Below are 20,973 nucleotides of genomic sequence, written 5' to 3'. Positions count from 1 at the left end.
TATTCAACCATAGCTTGGTCTGTCATCACTCTCATTACGTTACAGATACTGGAAACAAAGGCTTTCTTCACATTTTATGGAATCAGTAACCAGCATAAAAGAGTGGGTTAATTCAAGCACGGGGGCATAAACCCACCCCCTGACCCAGTTGTCCGGTTCAAGTGAGAAAGGCAAGTGCAGGGTAAATAAGCGGCGTGCACATGTTTACTTGTATGTAACCACCTACTTTTCTCTGAAGTGTAATATAGCTTCATCCCAGATCTGGTGACTTTGTCGTTGCTGACAAACGTTATTTCCATGAAATTTGACGAGGACAAGAGAAAGGCGGGAAATCTTTGTCCACAAAATCGTCCGATCTTTCTCCTTGCATTGGCCTGCCCACTATAAACCTCTATAAAATCATTATAGCAAGAGGGATGATCTTCCAACTGGAATTCCAAGAATCGTAGTTTTATGATGTTTCCTGATGGAACATTGATCATCCAATGGCAGCGCGTTACAGGCGGATAGTAACCAGGGTAGTGTGGGGATAAAATGAAGCCTGATGAATTGGTAAAGTTTACGTTGCATTCTGAAGAAAAAAAGTTGAAGTCAAATGGACAACGTCATGGAGAGAGGAAGACCTCCAACACAATACTTTGAAATCATTATCAAATGGAAGCTTGCACAGCGCTAACACAACGTGCATAGTTTGGAGAGGACTACTATGTAAAGGTATTTTTATGGCTATATTTTTTCTAAACCCTTCCTCTAAATATAGTCCCAACCCAACCCATATTCCGTTACGTATAAGAATGAAATGAAAAGAAAACTTTATTAATCTGTCGTAGCTTCCATTCTAGCTTACTAGAATGTACGCTAATTGGGGAAACCTAGCTTCTTGACATTATAAAATATACATACGATCGACCAATACTACTATACAATGTGTTAAAAGACAACTAACTACTTCACATTATAAAGTATACATAGTGATCGATCAATAGAACTTATAAACATTATAAAACATACAGAAAATAGAAAATCTAAATATTCAGTGAACACTTTTCAAACTTGACCAATGTTATGATATTCAAATCTGTCTTTGTACCTTGTGTTGCTCTTAAAGGGAATGGATGACAATATCCGGGAATGACGTGAACACCTCTGACACTAGCGTAACCAGGCTCACTGCCCAAATCAGCTTCAAATGAAACCTGGAAAAAAATAATAATAAACATTAAATTTTCTTCTGCGATTTTATTCAACTTTAAGTGGAATGACAGTCAGATTTTCTTTTAGGTAATACTAACTAACGCGTTAAGGTGAATCAAAGATTGTGGGCTTGCCTTGTAACCGACGGAAGATGACCGTTCAGTGAAATACCTAAAAGTTTCATGAAACTTTATGAGGGAGAAATTGACTTACAAAAGGGAAAATGGAAATGTATTGTTTTTTTTAAGTTTTTTTTTTTCCGCTTTTGACTGAACCCTCATTTTTATTGGTCAGTTTCAATCACCTGAAAATGAAATAGCCAGGAAATGACTATTCATGAACATTACAAAAAAGTAGGCATAAGGGAAATAATAGAAAATGTAAGGCAGAGTTATACACTGTTAACCTTTGACGAAAACGTTATTACACTAGGAGGACTGGAATCGAAACTAATTTGGCTTTAGAAATGCACACACGAACCCTACACCGAGGTTTACTATATTCCTGCAGCGATAATAAAATGAAAATAAACGATAAAACCGAACAACGTTTCGGAGTCGTCATGACGCCATTTTCAAGCCATTGTCCTATAACAAATACCCAATAACTAACACCTTTGATTTTGCGAGCGAGATTCGGGAACTACAGATCAACAGTGGCGATATTCTTGTGTCATACGATGTTTCTTCGCTATTTACCAACGTGCCCCTAGGGAAAACCATACAGATACTTGCTGATAAAGCTTTCACAGATAACTGGTTCAACGAAACCCACCAATTGAACCTTAGCAGAATGGACCTTGTAGATCTTCTCAGAGCATCCACCAAAGATCAGCTGTTTTAATTCAATGGCCAAATTTACGAACAAACCGATGGCGTCGCCATGGGTTCGCCACTCAGGCCACTCCTTGCCAATGTCTTCATGGGATCCATTGAAGAAACCGTAGAGCTTGCAGGAAAAATGCCTCCTTTTTACAAGAGGTACGTCGATGCCGGACACAACATCAGCGGCTAATTTCTCCAGGTTCTTAACAACTGCCACACATCTGTGAAGTTCACCATGGAAACAGAGGTTAATGGTCTGCTACCCTTTCTTGAAATGCAGCTCTTTAACAGAGCTGCCCAAATTAAGACCAAGGTCTACATAAAACCTACTAACACGGGTCTTTTGCTCCATCTACCAAAGTCATGTCAATATGCGCTATAAACGAGGGCTTTTGAGAACCATGCTTGATTGTGCGTATCGCTTATCATCGTGTTGGTCGTACTTCTCTTAAGAATGTGACCGTTAGAAAGCTGTGTTCACCCGGTTGAAATACCCACAACAACTTATCAACACCACCGTTAGGAGTTTTGTAGCCTCTAAGGCTGAAGGCACTCAACCAATACCTGCCCCAAGAGACTGTCCAACTGTCCGAATAGTCCTGCCTTTCAAAGATTAGGCTTCGGTAGACCTGGTACACAAACAGCTCAAAGATCTTAGCCAGAAGATTGAAACAGTCATCCAACCGATTTTTGTTGGTAACAAAATCCAGCAAGAACTAAAGATAAAAGAGAGAAAACCATCTATTGTAAATCAGAATTGTGTTGTTTATAAATTTTAATGCGACTTGTGCGATGCAAGTTATGTAGGGTTTACACCAGCGTGTGGTCGAGCATAAATACCAATCTTCTTCTATTGGCAAGCATCTTCTTAACAAACACCGTAATATCCCTAAAGACCTTGACAGATATTTTTCTGTCCTTAAGGCCCGGTTCATACGTCGAACTTTACATGAGCCGAACCTAATACCTATTAAGGTCGACCCAAATAATTAAGTTCGGCAGTTGATTCAGACGTCGAACCTAACTGAAGTCCAACTTAATTAAAGCTTAAGTGAGAAAGTAGATTTTCATGGTCAGCGGCTGTTGTTTTTACTCAACAAGATTCAAAATGGCGGGAAAGATGAATTCTGACATGGAAGAGCTTGTTTGGTAAAATAATAAAGACAGGCCAAACACGGCTCCTACTGGTCGAGATAGGAAGAATATGACCTTCAAAGCTTATTTGCTCTTACGAGTACGTCTTTCAAAGATCTCCCTTATCTCGTACCCTGATCTCAGTCGGTTCGGGAAAGATCTCCCTTTTCTGTACGAAAGTAAGAAAGGGTCTTTGTAGATCTCCCTTAGCAGAGGCAGATTTTCTATCAAGTGTCATTTACCAGGAGCCATAATCAGGGCTGGAGACCGTAACGAGATGCCATTTTGACTTGTGGGCCTGTCCCCATGTGTAGTACAAAAGGTCTATTGTTAGAAAAAAATTACGCCATACGCGCGTGCGCACACGTGTGTTAACGGCCAGGATAGCACGTGGAGAAATTGAAATTTTTTTTCTACCCGTTCATTATGGCGTCCAAATTTTAATTCTGCCAGGGAATATCTCCTCAGTGCCCACATTTAAGGAATTAGACGCTCACAAATAAAAGGTAACAATTGAAAGAAGACGGGAAAACTTGGATTAAGCGGCCTATTGATCACATGACTCACAGTATAGTCAAAAGGCGCCAAAACGGTGGCGCTGCGTGCGTTACTACTGTTGAATGAATGAAAAAAGCTTACACTCTACGGACATGTACTCAGACAGGTAAGGAGTTTATTTATCTTTAGTGAATTTTTTCTCAGCTGCTTTCCGTGTCACATATAAGGTAGTGTGGCTCCACGCAAATTTGCGTGTATTCACGCGGGTTTATGACGTGAGGGGGGGGAGGGGGACAATTTTTTCTAAAAATAGATTTTTTTGGTGCAACTCATGGGGACGCGTGGACCCCCACGCTTACGGTCTCCATCCCTGATTATGGCTCCTGTATTTACTCATCTTAATTGTTTTACGTTAAGCACAGAAGGGCGATATTCCATAACAGACCTCAAAATGTTTTTGCAGGTTTTTAGTTTGTTTTGTAGTGCCGACATTCTTTCGCGGAGGTTGACTTCCGACTGAAAGAGTTTTATTATAAGGGTATCAAGGTAACCTCTGTTACGTAATATCTGTTTGAATAGAGTGATGTTTTCTTCAAATGTTGTTTTTGAAGATTTTTTTCTGAGAAGTCTTGACGCTTCGCCTTTGATATAGCCTGTATTGGAAAGTTTCTGTTGGTTTGAAGTGCGTGTGCACTTCAAGAACAGATTCTTTTTTTTTAATCTTTCGCATCTCAGACAAGTATATTCAGTTGTTTCGAAACAAGAAGACCAAGCACATTCCTCTTTTCCCGCCATCTTGTTCAGAATGAAGTCCTTTGCGCACATGCCAAGTCGATGGAATGCACAGACCTCTGGGAAAGATATAATTTATATAATTTATACGTAACGTATGCATTTGGTTCGGCACATGAAAAGTTCGACGTCTGAATCGAAGTCGAACTTTTGCCGTTCTATTCGACTGGCGCATTCGAATAGAACGGCGGGTCGACCCAAATACAAATCTGTCGATCCTAACTGATTCATTCATCGATCTTTACATGCGCCGAACCAAATGATTAGGTTCGACTCATGTAAAGTTCGACGTATGAACCGGGCCTAAGAAGTGCGTGAATAAGTTAGTTTACGAAATGTTGCTAATTAGAGTTAACACCATCTCTCAATGACCAATCGGACTGAATTCAAGCTAAACTATTTGTGTGACATTATATAATTATTCAGACATTATGTTAATTTTTTGGTGAACTATTTCTGAAATTGACTTTATTTGTTTCTATCACTTCGAACTTGATAATGGCGTCATGACGACTCCGAAACGTTGTTCGGTTTTATCGTTTATTTTCACCTGTCTATGTATAACTAAACCTTTACTTATAAGGATAATAAAATGCCTGTAAGTATTGAATACAAAAATGCATAAGTTTTGTCTTCACCGACCCTGTATTTTGTCACACTTGGCACTGCTATTCTTCCATATTTCCACATCCCATCTGTATTGTTTGATTCGTTCGCTGCCCACATTAACCTCCTTGTGTGGTGTGGCAGGTATAACTTTTGGTGAAGACGAAGGACCCGTCTTCCAGAGCCATACATGAGATATCTGAACCGCACGCAGACAACGTGACCTGTATAGAATCGTTCGTAAAGTGGACTTTCAAATACAGATGTTTCATATGACTTGGAAGTACTGTTACTGAACACCATGTAGCGATAGTCTATTTTGAGAAAGACAAGAGAAACAAGGAGAAAAATTTGATGTCACGTGATACAACAGCAAATATTTAATGACTTAAGGTAGTACTCTTATTCCAATTCCTGCAATTTTTGTAGCATACCTTTCGGAATTAATTACTTTTGTTCTAAATACAATGTTTATGCTAAACTGTTAATGAAATTAAACTCTTCTACCTCAGGCACTGCTCTCTGGGAAACTAACTTTTTTAAAGCATTGTGAAAGAGCTAGTTACTGTCAATAGGCCCTATTTATGAATTTATCTCGTAAGGTATTTTCTTTTTTTTGTTGTCATGAGCTACAAATTATTCCAGAGATAGAAAATTAACAAATGTACCATTTTTAGGCCCTAGAAGCAAAATAAAGGGATTTTAAGGCGATATGAATGTTGAGAATTTCTTATGCTGTGATCAGATTTTCTAACATTTTAAAAATGTTGCTTTTAAGTAAAAGTTGATCTCATCAAGGATGCCAGGGTTTTGACTGTTTAACTCACTTCATTTCATTTGTTTTCCTCACAGTCCTCTTAAGACTATCCAAAGAGTAAAAAGGCCTTTACCGATACTCTTCCTTTTTTTTTTTTTTCTTAATCTGTTACCCACCTTCATTATCAGTACACAATGCCGGATTTTGAACTGTTACGTTTCCGACAATACCATTTTTGAACTCCGACCAGGGTATGATGGCATTCAGAAGAATCACACCGCAGCCTTGTGACATCCACGTTATGACGCTGCTATCTAGTTCTTGGTTAAAGATGTTTACATAGCTGATCAATCCAATAAACTGGCCAGCTCTGTGATCAACTTTGGACTGTTCCTCTGTTACTGCGACAATAAATTCACCCCTTCCTGTTGAATATCGAATGAAAAGTTGGTTTATTTGGGGCATGGACCCGATAATAACCGTGCCGCGCACGGCACACCGATTCCCGGAAATAAACATGCCACCGCCCGTGAAATTGAAAGCTATAACGAAGTTCCATCTAATCTTCTGATTACAAAGATCGCCTCATCCCAAAAATAAACTAATTTGGAGTTCTGATAAATCGCCTTCTTTCTTCACTGACACGTCAGATATTTCCCGTTATCTAAATTCTCCCTTGGGAATAACGATGATCTGTCGATCTTCAACTGAGGAAACCAAACGAAATGGATTGAGACATAACATTGACATCTGCATTGAAGTGAAACATCATTGATTCTATGATCCCGCAAACCCAATTGGCTGTACCGGCGCCAACTAACTTACTTTCCTTCCTTTGGCAAACCATTCTACATCTACAAGTCCTGCATTTGAAAGGGAAGCACTATAGGGCCATTTCCTCAGAATAAAAATCCCAAGTCTTTCCCCTGAGCAAAATTTCCAATAAAATTCACGCTTTCCTCCTACAAAAATCCCTAGAACCTATTGCCTAGGGTAAAAGACTGTTAACTTCTGAAGGACAGCTCTTAATATATCACCCTCAGCCGGAGTAAAGTTACCCGTTTAACTCGAAACAAATGTACTACACTGCGGAAAGTTATTAGACGCAGAAGAAGCTGCATCTCGTAAGACTATTTCCCTCGAATCTAGCTCTACTGACTTCCGGGTCTAAGGTCTCAGCGCGCATAAATCAAACCAGCATTCTTCTGCAGTTAATTGATGTCTGAGAAAGAATGGTGATGACTGAAAAACACACACAAAGAGGTAAAATGCGGGGTTGGTGGAAGATAGAGAATTAAAATACTTATTATAAACGTTTGATCATAATACATTTATTATACTTCTCATTCTAGCTCTTAATTCCACGGGAAATGTAAAAATAAAGCCTTAGCATCTAATTAAAGTAGGTAAAGTACAGAAATTTATTCAATATCAATAACACGAGGGGTGCTTGAGACAGAGACAGAGGCTGGTGTTGAAGTGCTTGACAATAGTCCACATCGAATTGGGATTTGAAAATGTTGGTTTTCGAGGAGAGGGGGAAGCCCGAGTACCCGGAAGAAACAAACATCGTCACTACTTTGAGTCAGCACCGGGAATATATTTACGCTGATTGCAAGTCAACATTTGACAAATTTCATTATGCCATCTTTAGCACAGGCAAACGGTAGACTTGCACGTGTACAAAGAAAAAATAATCAAGGACAACTTGTTTACAAGGAAATAAAAGAACATTTCATAACATTTCTCCTGTTATGAAGGACTTGTATTGGCTACCAGTTATAAATACCGTTTAATGATTAAATTGGTTGTATACACATTCAAAGCTTTACATGGTAATGCTCCCACATACGTTCATCAATTAATTAATTAGACTTAAGCCACGGTCAAATTATAACCTGCGATCAAATGCAAAACACGTACTGCTCGATCTGCCCGACAAGACCAAGAAGATAACAGGACACAGGGCGTTCTTTGCAGCTGCGCCGAACCTGTGGAACGCCCTTTCAAACGAGTTGAGAGCTCTGGGCAGTCTCAAAACTTTTATGGCACGGTTGAAAACTCATTATTTTAAATTAGCCTTTTACTTATGACCTGTAGTATTTTAACATAGATCTTTTACATGCAGATATATGTGATATTCTTTATTTAGCATCCATTAATTAACTATTTAAAAGCTGTAACATTGTAGTGTTATAAGCATTGTAATGTAAAGCGCATTAGATCATATATACCCATGTATTTTGCGCTATATAAATAATAAAGTTATGTCTATTTTTACGAGTAAACATTCTTGTTAAGGATTTACCCGTTATGAACAAAAGTAGTTGCGAAAAAACGCAAGAAAATTTTGCTCGTGTGCGACCGTACTAGACACTTACCAGGAATCGTTTCGCCATCATCAACACCACTTGCTGACAAAATTGACTTGTCATTGTACAAAATTACTTTTCCTCCCAAGGAATTCCAAACCAAACAAATGTGATGCCATGTGCCGTCGTTTGCTTTCGAACTAGTTTGTACCCTGGTTGAAAGTAAATTGACAAAAAGTGGCCATGACAGGATGGAACTTTTAAAATGCAATTAAAGTGCATTTTGAATTGCACTAAACTATAGTTAACATGATTTTCAATCCTCAAGATGTTGCCATGCAGCTGCTTTATATATAAACATACATAGGTCCGGACGGCTCAATATAAAAAGAGACGAGAAGGTTTACTGTAAAAGATGACTGCAAGCTTTTTTTGTTTTTTGTTGTTGTTGTTGTTGTTTGTTTTTTTTTTTTGTTGTTTTGTTTTGTTTTTTCATCTATCTAAGCATCTAAGCAAAGGTATAGTCCAGATGTTTTGGGCGAAGTGCAGTTGCACGTTTGAGGTCCCTGTCTCTTCTTCTTGCCAGATGTGTAGCGTTTTAACCTTCAAACCCTCTTCCTTAAACGCTACCGTAAACAGTCAATTCGGCTTCAGCTGGTATGTGTCCCGACTGAATTCGGTGTTGCAAAAAGATATGTTAACTTGTGATTTTTTGGCATTTTGCGCCTTTACTGTGTCCTCAGTAGACACCTCAAAGCCACTATGAAGGAACAAAAAAAGGCAGAGGCAGGAATCTGCACGGTAAATATGCGTTCAGTTGTATAGAATATGCACAGCGCAGACTATTGATCGTTTTAGCACGGTGCTACAATAAATGCACTTACATTGCTGTCTTGCCAATGTAAACGTAGAATCCCTGGTAGTCCAAGAGTCCAATGGCAGTGATGTAGTTACCCATATTTTCATATCGTACTCTGTACCATATCGGAGTGCCTGCACTAGTTTTGTCCGTTGTCTTCATCCAAAAGCAGATAGTAAACTTGGTAAGATCGGGTAGATCAGTGATGTTCACATAGCTAGCGTGATTTGTTGCAAAATCGAGTTGATAGTTGTTTTCCATTGGAGAATCTATAAGAAGTTAAGATATTAATTGAGATCTGCAATGCGCTTTTGTTTATCTAGAAGAATTGCTAGAAAGGTCTTATTTCAAATTACTACTCATTACAATTTTCAGCCAAATCAGATCGAAGAGATCAACTAATCAACAAACATTTTTTAAATGTTTTTAAAGTGTTTAGGTGTTCTTCATAATTTAATCATATATAATAACCATAATTTAATTATATATTAAAATTATGATAATTTAAGCTACTTTTAATTTGACTTCAATTGTTTACAACAATAGTTTAAATTGACTTTGGATTTTTCGTTTTTATTTCTAGTCCGTCATTTCGTATGTTGGTCATATATGATACTATGACCTGCCGTAAAATTTAAAAGAACACAACCTAGCAATCGCTTCCATCCTTTCTTTTGTAAGTAGGAATTGACTTGATTGGTTGAACTTTCCATTTCTTGTTTCATTACTTGTCTCCACGGTAAAACTTCCTGGTTAGAGTTAACCCATCCACATAATCCTTCGCGAAATTCCAAACAACCATCGTTTACTGCAAAAAAAAAAAAAAAACAAAAAAACATTTTCCCCATCAAAATAACTAGAGTATAATAATTATCACGTTCAGAAAAAAATGGGAACCATTTTTACACAATGCATAATAATTTTATAGGAATCTCAGCTATCTAAGACCTAAGAAAATAAATGACACCGCTCACATCTGGAAAAAGTTTACTGAAGGAAACTATAGAATTAAAATAGATTAATGAAACTGAAAATGAAATGCCTGCATATAAGAATGAATATAATGAACAAACCATGAAAATGGATATGAAGGTGGATGTGGATCACGGATGGAAGGAGTGATGAATAGGAATAGATGGAGAAATAAACGGACAGAGGAGCGGATGGACGGACGGACGGATGCATCGATGAATGGATCAGATGTATTGATGGATGGGTGGACGGATGGACGATCGGAAGGAAGTATAGATGGGTGGATCGACAGATATGCATAGATGGCGATAGTTAGGTGGATTTTTTTTCTCGCACAGTCTCCTAAAGAACCATTACTTACCAGCACACCATCCAAACTTTTGCTTTTGTTGATTATTCGATGTCTCTTTGCACCGCAAATGTTGGGTGTTCTCACTAGTACACGTGTTATTTTGGATATTTTTGTACACGAATGGGAAATTGCAGCAACCTCCAGCAGTAGTTCGCCGTATCGGGCACAACGCTCGTGACGAACCTGTTACAAAAAGAAACATTTAGTCCCATCAATCACCTGCAACTGCAAGTTAAAAATCCTCATTTTCGGCGAGTTAGGCGGTTCAGAATAGATATTGAGCCATTCTACCGTTCTCTTTTAGACGAACATATGAATCTCCATCTAGGACGTGGAATTCGTGCAAATGACAATTAGCCGCTAATTTTTTTCGAAGGTGACCAAATGCTCCGTCTTTTTTCCACCTTTTTCTTTCCTTATTCTTCTATTCATTTTCAATCACTTTTCCCAAAAAATGTACTGAAAACATAAATATTATGAGGAATATTGGACTGGGAGGGGGCTGAATGGGAAAAGTCTTTTGGTTTTATTTTACCCACGGCCTTCACAACGACTTCTGAATATGTCATGCGCATTGACTCTACAATTTACTCGGATAACACCGCTGTTAATAAGATACCGTTGTCACTTCACAAAGTTATTGCTTAGTTTAGTTTGCGGCAACTTTTTAACAGGGCTTGCTTTCTGATGGTTTTCAATCCAAACGGCCAATCAAAAGACAAAACCTGTAAAGCAGTCAGCCGTCACTTGAAAACTCTACTTCTTCCAAAGCTGCTGCATTTTGATTAGCAATTTGGATGGGACGCTAACACAAATTTGTTGCAAAGACAGCTTACTAGCAAACCAACTGAACCAAATGTCCCCTGAGGTGCTGTAAGACGCGCAGGCGTCCAGCCAGTTAATATAAAAACTTACTATATAAAGTAAATACTTCAGCCGGCTTAAGGGGGCGCAAGAACACTGCCAGATCTCTAAGAAAGCCATGAAGTACTTCGTTTGTATCTTTCTTGAAGCCAAGCTCATATATGGAGTGATTGGTCGGATTGAGCTCGTTATCTGGTCCTTGATATTCAGAATCCGTTTCACCGGACTGTTCCCCGTCTAAGTATATTGTTCCTTTACGGGTGCTTCGATCCCAAACAAAGACAAGATGGGTCCAGACATTTTGATGAACAAATCTATAACCGCAGTATAAAGTAAGCAAAGTTAATGTTATCAAAGCCTGTCATATGACAGAAACCAGATAAGTCTAACTATTAAAATCAGTGATGGATTGCCTTATTCCACTTTAAATGTGTTCTGTTTTTTGTCAGCATAACACATGACGTAGCTCTATCATCCTTTTCTTTTAATAGTATTAAAGTTCAAATGAACTCAGTTGACTTTTTTTACCCTATGGCGCTGTTCATTATTTTGCTTGAAATGAGGAAATGTTGTAATTTCAAAAAGAACTGTTAAGAGCTGTCAGCCTCATAATTTAGTAGATATACAGTACAGAAGAAGTGCTACTGTATTATTGTACTAACCCTGTACTCGCCATATAAAGTAAATCTAGCACATTACCAGGTCTTCTCAAATGGACATACACTCTTTCGACAAAAACATACACCCTGAACTGGAAGGGCGATGACCAATCAGAGATTAGATGTGCTAGTGTGTGCACATCTTGGACGTTAAATCGAATGGCGATTGAAAAGCTACTCTTCCGAAAATCTATTGCTGGAATGTCTGCATAACCAGTTCGGCCATCTAGGTACAGAGATTTGAAACCACTTCTTATTTGGTAAGATGCTGTTCCTCGCAACCTAAAAGGATAAGTCAGGGATAAATGTATTACAACAATGTTTTTACAAACCCATATAGTCTTAACTATCATTTTAATATTTCGATATTCGTTTTTTGTTTTTGTTTGTTGTTGTCGTTGTTTTTCCTACACTCAGATGTGTCGTAAAATGTAGCACATTTCATGCCATGGAAATATTAGGAGTTTCATATCTTTGACGAACTACATGAGCTTTGTTATCGTTATCACGTCATTATCGTATTTATTATAATCATTAACATCATTATTGTTGTTGTTATTTAAGAACCTTTCAGATGGCCCTTTATCAGACGGCTGATAAACTAACCTTATTATGCGGAATTTGGATGGGCATGAGGGGCCCTTAAATACTCATACAAACTGAATAAACTTTAGATCAACTCGGTAACTGAAAGTGACCCCTTTTATTAAAAAAAAGAAGAACATTTTAAATTCCTAACAAAACTTGCCTATGAAATATATTTATAATGGTAACATCAAAATTCATTAACATGGAAGTGTTCATCGCAAATGTTGAATTTGAACAAAATTCGCACTTTTGGTAGCTTAATCTGCATGCGTATTTAAGGCAAGCGTGCAGATTCCCAATCCTATTTAATAGCTATTTAATAGTTAAACTACTTACATGGAAATAATTGTTGGATATTTCAGTTGGTGGTTAAGCTACAAGCTAGCTATTTTACAAAATGTACTTTAGAAAACTCCAAATGCAGAAAAAGAGAAGAATTTGTTCATAAAATTGATGCTTAAAGTTTCCACAATACCATATATTCTTGTCTGTTCCATCTAGTTTCCAGAAATATTTTGAGCCCAGAGAATTTTGGCCGAAGTCTTTGCTAGCTTCTATAAGTTAAAGCAAAAAAAAAAAAAAACAACAAAAAGTACTTCATATTTTCCTTTTATTGCAATACTTAAATATATTAACTCTAAATATATTTACTCCCAGCAATTTTGGAATTGATGTTTGGGTAAAGTGAACGTTTTATCACAGAAAAGCAATTGGTGGAAGGACCATACCCTCCCCCCCAATTTTGCGAGTATCCTTGGCTTTTGGGGCATGCCTCTAACAGGCAAGAGTATTTTTTATACCGGTGTTTGCTACCAGCATATTCCTTCCTTCAATACGTGATTGTTAGCCTGCGCAGCGAGCGTTTCTGTTGGGTTTTTGTGTGTTGTTTGCTTTTTGATTGCACAGATATTGGGACGAAAGCGAAAGAAACAGAAGTGTGGGGAGGGGAGACGAGAGCGAGGAAACACTTGCCCGTGAACACGGCAATTTTGAAGAATCCCGTTCGCCCTCGGACGGGTTTCGGATTTGCGCGGCACGGTACTATTGATTGACATCCACAGATCTAAGTGTCTAGTATCGTTTACCTAAGATTCTCTTACTGAAAGAGAATTCGATACGCCAGCTGATGTAAAGAGTTCCAAGTGCTGGCAATGGCAAAAAAAAAAAAAAAGGAACATGCTTGTGCTTAAGTGATTTCCTCGCTCCAAAGTATCATTCACGAACAGATTCTAGAAGGATAACTGCAGAATCGCTGCCCATTAAAGTGCAATTTCATCGACACAGATAGTGTCACGTTCTTGTTGTTGTTTGTATCAGCAGAAGATGTCCTGAGCAGCAATAGTTATCAATATGTCTCATACTGTAAACACATGGACCAGAGAAAGGTGCAGACGTCGAAAGGTGAAGCATTTCCTCTTTCTCCTCTCTCCTCCCCCGTCCTTCGTTTTCATTACAGCTCGTTCAACCAGCTAAAAAAGGAAAAAAAAAACTACCGCAACGTTGCTACGGAGGCCACGTGTTTGTAAAAAGAATATCACTTCGACAGGGTGATGACATTACAAGAGCTAAAATTGGCGTAACCCAAAGCCTGGATAAAAACGGTTTCGGTTTTTACATTGATGTTTCTTTCCCACCCTTTCAATCGTTGGTTTTTACTTGCATGGCCAAGTCAATATATTCAAATAGTCAATATCATTAATGAAACTGAGAACTGTGATGGTGTTTGATTTGCGAATTTCTTTCTTTTTCTTCTTGATCCACTCACCTTGCCATGGAATTTTTTCACAACTTTCCAGTTGAAACACAATGTCATCCAATGCAATGACCGTCCAGCGTGAGCTTTTTCGTCCTTCGAAAAGAACCTTTTGAGAAAGAATTCATTCTTTCTTCGTAAAAGAGCCATCAATGTCAATAAAACAAAGCATTGGTATCATATTTTTAACACGGCAATTGAAAGATATGGAAAAACGTATGCTCTATCACCAAAGTCCAAAAGCTGATGTCGTATCTTAATAGGTCTTAGTAGGTTTGGTAAGACATTATAATAATACATTTTTCAAGGTTAGCCTGTTTTTTCTTTCTCAAGATCTGGTAGGAAGAAACCAAAAATAACATATAGCTGTTTCGACAAAGGTTGTCCAAAACAGCATAAAAGCGTACACGATAATGAGTCTGGGAAAATCCAATAAAGTTCAATAAAAGCTCAGAATCCATAATGCCTCAACCGTACAGCGAAGACTTTAGGTGAGACTTGAGATACGCTTTTTTGTACAACGTTTGTCGAAAAAGCTGAATAAACACCCCAAAATGTATTATAACTGACTGTTTAAATCCAAATAATCTTTAAAGTGGTTTTATCTAAATCAATTTCCTTTTTATTTAATTATTTATTTATCTATCTATCTATTTATTTATTTATTTATTTATTTATTTATTTATTTATTTATTTACTTTCTCTTACCTGGTAAGGTGTTGCACTCGAGTTTATTGGCAAACGAACATAAGACCAGTATTCAGCTTTTGGTTTATCCCAGTTTGTGTTCCATATAGTCGACTGTGTCTTGTTAAAAACTAAAGACACTTGGAGAAAAGCCAATCCGCGAACTAGTCCGATGTAATACCAGAACTGCATACACTTCCATTCAGCTTCAGGAAATATAAGAGGACTCAACAGACTTCCGTAACATGACACATGTGTGCTAGAACAATCTCGAAGATAAGCAAATCCTCCTACAAATCATGAAAAATTGAGTAATCGAGAATTTTACTAAGACGATTAGTCAAGCAGACACTGCAATTGAAGTGTTTATCTTGTTGTTGTTGTTTTAATCTGTTATATATTTTTTCTTCTCAAACTCATTGATAATTTAAGAAGAAAAGGCAACGTAAATCCCTATCGCTAAAAGATGGACGATTGAAAGAATGAATATGCATTTGAAATGTAAACAGAAAAATCGGCAGTCAAGAGTAGCGTCGCGTTGCCTAAATTTGTTTTCCTGGTCAAGATCAAGTTGCAATGACATCAAGAGAAAAATGCTCCTCGTTTTCTAAACATTCATGGCTGGCTAGGCAGCGAAGTCTGTCTCAAATTAAGACCAAGACATCATCCTAAGTATTTTTGTTCCCATTTGTAAGTGGGTCATTACAAGTAGATGAATAAGGTGCTATAATGACTAGTTTCCAAATCACTATACGAAGAGGCTTAAAGTTGTCATGATTTTTTTGCTTTGTTAGATAGAAAGATACACAATGTTTGTACTCAGTGAGGACACGTTCTTCACCACGTCCCCTACTCCCAAGTTTGAGATTATGTTCCTGCTATCAACGGACATACTTACCATGATTTTTTTGCCAATCTGTCCTCAAAAAACTAGAGGGATAAAGTTTACTGATCTTCCACTTGTCGCTAGGCTGCCAAGCACAGTAATAAGACTCAAACAGACACCCTGGAGATTCTGCGGATGAACGATCTACATATTAATCATTCTAATCTAAAAAAAAAGTAAATTAATACGTTTTAAGAGCGTTTTAAGCTGTACCGAGGCCGACTCAATACTTTCAAATCTCAAGATGAGGTTTGTCTTATCCACCAAAACCGATCCTCACTTAACACATACGGCAGAATATTCTGATTATTAAGGCTTGCCCTGGAACATTACATGCTGTAAGACAAATACAATAGTATACGTTTCCAGTGAGAAAAAAGCTGCACAGTACTCTCGTTTTCGTACTTTATGATATTGGTCCGTGGTCATTCGGTCTAGACGTTTGGTCTCCTGAGTAATAAATATCCAAAAAAAATTTGTAGTTTATTTTTTAAACAATAGTCTATTGTTATGTGTTTTTTCTTCACAAAAATCTGGCATTGTTTCTTTTTTTATGCCCTAACAACCATAAACATAGAAATAGAAAACAGAGAAATAATTTTATAACCATCTCCATGTATTGTTTGGCAGTCTTCCTCATTCAAAAAGCTCAAATCATCAACAGCAATGTCTCCATAAATCCCATTCCCCAAAACGCCTTCTAAGATAACCTGGAGGAAACAATCGACAAACTCAGTTAATACGATGTCAAAAAAAAAAAAAGATTTAATTACTGAAACTAAACTCTTATTTCATCTGACATCAAACGTTCTCTCCATTCTTGATAATGATGTTGGATTCATCGAAACGTCGAATAATGTTACTTTTAATTTCCCTTGTTAAATGATTTATCAACTGAAGAAACTGACCATCCGATCGAAAAATGTGATTAACATAAAAACTCATAGAATTTTTCTTAAGTACAAGGATAAATCTTTTTTATTTAGCCTATTCTCCAAGCTTTCCCTTTTTGCCAAGTCAAGGTTTATAAAAAACCTATCAGCTTTTACCAAAATCATTTAACATTGAGTAATACATTTCTTACACATTTCAAGGGTTTTTGAGCCTGTTGTGACCCTCAATTTGTTTAAAGTGTTCTGCGGAAAACGCTGCTAAGAACGTTCCAATCTGATCACACCATCATTGAGGACCATTAAACGGTCGATAATACAAGCAACTGCAACATACAGTGGGATACATTAGGGAGACTGTCTAATTTCCGTTTAATCCGACTACTAGCTCCTGATCTATAACTTTTTCGACATCCTTATACGTCATCGTTACCTTGTAGCTTCTAGAGTCGTTTTTGTGTCCAACTTGTCCAAAGTTCCATTTATTGCCCTGCTCACCAGTTCGTTTCCAAACTAGTGTTTTTGACTCATTGGTCTGAATATATATGTTGAGGCTGCCGACGTTCCTTCCGTTCATGTGATACCAAAACTGTACGCATGTTGCTTTACTGCCGTTAATAACACTACTCGCCAGAACGGCTGCTCCATCAGTTTTGTAGTCTGATGCCTCTAAGAATATGTATTTTCCTAAAAAAAAATTAATTTAGGGAAGCATTTCCGTTTTTACGCAAAACAAACTGTAATATTTATACTTCGAAACTGACCAAAGTTATTGAGTTGTTACCAAGCAAGCACAATGATAGCTTTTCTCGGAAATTCACACTTGATTTCTATTCTGGACACTGTTTTTGTCGCTGCTTTGTCAATTGGTGGGAGGTGGAGTTGTAAAATGGATTCACATGTACGTGTTTATATTAAATCGTTCGTCCTCTATGATGAGACATATATATCGTGCTGGGAATTGGTTGGTCTGTGAATGCGGACGCCAGCAGAGACTTTCCTCAGTGGGGCTTCCTATGCTACTCCGGACTCCTTTTGTCCTTCCAAACTCAGGAGAACATGTGAATCAAGTATTGCACGTTGGCTCTGTCCCATATACAATGAACTAAGTGGTAACCTAAGTTTATTAAAGTTGTTAGCCAATCAAAGCACCTTTTTTGTAGAAATACGTCCTATTTCACTCACCAGTCGGTAAAAATGTGGTGTGGTCGTAGCATGGCCCAGTATTCTTTGTTGGTGTTGAACCTGATCCAATACGCCACTGATGAATTTTAGATTCATGATTCATTCCACAGAGGCCATCCACAAAGTCACATTTAACTGAAAGCCAAAGGCAACGTAAATGATACTTAATACCTATATTTGCACTATAAAATCATACCTGAGATAACTTGTCATGTACCGTTGATAGCCTTGCTCGCGTGTAAAGCGTAAACACAGCTCATACTAACTTAAAAACTCCAAAAATTATGTATTTTTTAACCCATCAATTAAAAGTAAACACGGAGTTAAGTTACTTAATGTTTTTTGAGCTTCTGAAGTTGTTTTCGATCCACCGCCTCTTTGAAAAGCACTTTAAATTCATTCTGGGCTGAGTTGCTCGAAGCATGGTCAGCGCTAACCATTGGTTAAGAGGTATTAAAACCTATAGGTTTTCATTGCATTTAACCCGGGTTAGCGCTAACCATGCTTCGAGCAACTGGGCCCTGGTCGCTTCTTTCTGACGTCATTATGTCCAACGAAATTGGCGTGAATATCAAATGCAGCTGGTGATATTGGCATATTTTTTTCTGTGGTAAATTTTCTTTTACGTTTAACATGGACTGAAAATGTCCTCGTGTTCAGTTCAAGACTGCAATAACAGATCCGAAAAAGAGGCGTGTAACATTTCATAATTTGTCAGTAAAAATCCATAGCTTAAAAAATAAACGCTTGTAAGACCCTTGTCTACATTTAACTGTAGCTTGTTGTTGCTTGACCACTGCTCGACTACTGCTGGCTGCCATCTGAATCCTGAATCTCAGCAAGGGAAGTGTCATCCACATATTTCCAGGAACAGACGCCATCTGAGCGAAGGTCATTTATTGTCAACAAAAACAGCCAAGGCCCAAATTTTGTGTTATTGAAACACCTGATGGAACTACCCCACTTGGAGAAGCAATGGTTTGAGAGCTTAACGCTTTGCTGTCTATTCGTGAGAAAGCACTACAGAAGCCTCAAACACAGTAAGTAACTCTTACTACTCAGTTTTTACATTTTATTCGGGGATTTAAAAAGATATGCATGGTTTTATGGAGTGACCTTGTCCTTTTGTCGCCTTTTGTTGCCGGGCCAGGGGAAGGGGATTCGTCATCTTAAATTTACAGATTTCCCCAGTAGAAAGATATTGAAGAAGAAAGGCGGTGCGTTTCGAAATCTTGGAGAAATACATTTCTCTTACCGATAAATCAGCCGAGCTCTCGTTTGCATCATATTTCTATAAAGTCTAATCGACCACAAATTTCTCAAAACCTCACGGAATTTCCAAGGTGTTTGCTTAATTATTGGAACGTCATTCAGGTTAAGGCCAGAATTTCCCCTTCTTCCCCCCCCCCCCCCTGCCCCCCTCCCTCCCTCAAACCCTATTTCGTGATACCCCATACCTCTGTTTCCAATACACTGACGAGGTTCTAAGAAATCCGTGTTGTTGGACCAGGCACAGTTCAGATTTAGCAATGGACAATGTAAAGAACCTACAATACAAGGAAAAACAATAGTAAACCTTAAACCATGCTTCTCTCTCTCTCTTTTATTTATTTTTTTTGTATTAATTATTAATGCAATCCATGTATTCTAGAGAATGATAAATTTCTCTTTCCGACGAACAATGGAAACGAGTGAATAATCATCTGCCTGTTAAGTAAAAATCGTAAAAAAATGATCCGCAAATGAAGCTGTAGTCTTCGATGTATTTGGCTAGAACAGGGAGAGACAATGTATTTTGTTTTTCAAAGAGCGGTTAAATAAATCATGGCTGACACTTAAAACTGGAGATAATCTCTTTCCAAGTAGCACCTTTAACAATCCCCCCTACTTTATCAGAGTATTAAACGTTATCTATGGGCAAAATGTTTCCTCTCCATTTATCAATTAAAAAATTTAAATCACCGCATATGGAGGGTTCGTCACTTCCATCTTCACAATTCTTTTCCCCATCGCATGTCAGAGACCAAAGCACACATCCACCGCCGGTGCAGGAGAATTCATCTTTCGAACAGCTTTGTCCTGTAATAAATTGAATGTATGATAACATCACAAATGAACTAAGCCATTCAATCTGAATTGTGCTTGTAGCTCTTTCTTACCACATCTTGTCTCGTCTGTGCTGTCTGCGCTGTCTTTGCAGTCCATATTGGAGTCACATAGTTTGTCTACAGTAAGGCATCTTCCAGTTGGGCATTCAAATTGGCTTGTTAAGCATCTGCAGTCCTTCTCATCAGAGTTGTCTGAACAGGCCATGTCACCATCGCAAACCAGATCTTTGCTTACGCATTGCCCATTGTCACATTGAAAGCTATCCTGGTCCTTACATGTGAAGCCTTAAAGAATTAAAGTTTATGACTGAAAATTAACAATTAATGAGTGCTGCATCAGTTTAAATGTCGGTGACATATATATCTTTTTAATTTTAATATAGTACTCTTAGATGGGATCCCGAGCCTAAAGCCGATTTTCCATGAAAATTTGCCAGGAAAACGTCATCATTAATTAATCAGTTTTAATGTCAGTTTCAATTAATGCTGTGTACTGTCAGTTCCCAAGTTTGGAAGGTCTTATGGACATACCTGGTATGCTGTGTGGTGGGGATCGTTCACATTGTCGTGACGAGACACTGATGTTACCAAGTGCTGCGTAATAAGGATTTATCAAATCCTTATTACCTTTTGCAATAATTACAATCTGAAAAGAAGATAAAATTTAACTCAGCATTTATTTAGATATAATTAGCTAGCAAAGGTACACCAACTAAGTGATGCCCCTGAATGGCCGTCGTTAACCATACATGTTTGTACCTTGAAATCTTCAGTTGCGATGAAGGTCACTTGTCCGGTTTGCCAATTTTTCCCCTGGTAACCACTTAAACTCCAAATAGAGGAGTTGGACGATGTCACCATCATCACGCTTAGAGATGATCCAGAATAAGTGGGAAGTTGATAAGAGAATGACAGGCACAAACCAGTTTTTTGGTAAATGGAATTAGCAAAAATCCATGGACTCTCAAGTACAGCAGGTCTGCCATTGACCCGGGCAAGGATTCCTGTGAAAAAATACAGAAGAAAACTTCCGGCAATGACTTATGGAATTTC

The 20,973-nt window shown here is 37.9% G+C and overlaps 1 protein-coding gene across 3 annotated transcripts in view; it reads right to left on the bottom strand.

The window, feature by feature from the left end:
• LOC146489719 (uncharacterized) overlaps positions 1-20,973 on the bottom strand; it is a 62,172-nt gene that overhangs the window by 16,231 nt on the left and 24,968 nt on the right. For all 3 annotated transcript variants that reach the window (XM_085104086.1, XM_085104096.1, XM_085104104.1), the window contains 22 exons: positions 20,680-20,924; positions 20,452-20,566; positions 19,972-20,205; positions 19,775-19,891; positions 19,270-19,359; positions 17,813-17,947; positions 17,061-17,314; positions 16,345-16,447; positions 15,750-15,866; positions 14,873-15,141; positions 14,177-14,273; positions 12,887-12,965; positions 11,827-12,105; positions 11,216-11,478; positions 10,310-10,483; positions 9,626-9,784; positions 9,002-9,245; positions 8,187-8,329; positions 5,982-6,230; positions 5,085-5,362; positions 1,091-1,196; positions 227-571 (listed from right to left, as the gene is read on the bottom strand). In XM_085104086.1, the coding sequence (XP_084960212.1) occupies positions 227-571; positions 1,091-1,196; positions 5,085-5,362; positions 5,982-6,230; positions 8,187-8,329; positions 9,002-9,245; positions 9,626-9,784; positions 10,310-10,483; positions 11,216-11,478; positions 11,827-12,105; positions 12,887-12,965; positions 14,177-14,273; positions 14,873-15,141; positions 15,750-15,866; positions 16,345-16,447; positions 17,061-17,314; positions 17,813-17,947; positions 19,270-19,359; positions 19,775-19,891; positions 19,972-20,205; positions 20,452-20,566; positions 20,680-20,924 (4,095 nt within the window). The remainder of the gene's footprint in view (positions 1-226; positions 572-1,090; positions 1,197-5,084; positions 5,363-5,981; positions 6,231-8,186; positions 8,330-9,001; positions 9,246-9,625; positions 9,785-10,309; positions 10,484-11,215; positions 11,479-11,826; positions 12,106-12,886; positions 12,966-14,176; positions 14,274-14,872; positions 15,142-15,749; positions 15,867-16,344; positions 16,448-17,060; positions 17,315-17,812; positions 17,948-19,269; positions 19,360-19,774; positions 19,892-19,971; positions 20,206-20,451; positions 20,567-20,679; positions 20,925-20,973) is intronic.

The sequence above is a fragment of the Pavona decussata genome, unplaced genomic scaffold (assembly GCF_977016875.1).
Source record: "Pavona decussata unplaced genomic scaffold, jaPavDecu1.1 SCAFFOLD_4, whole genome shotgun sequence".
NCBI lineage: Eukaryota > Metazoa > Cnidaria > Anthozoa > Scleractinia > Agariciidae > Pavona > Pavona decussata.
This window is presented reverse-complemented; position numbering and strand designations above follow the sequence as displayed.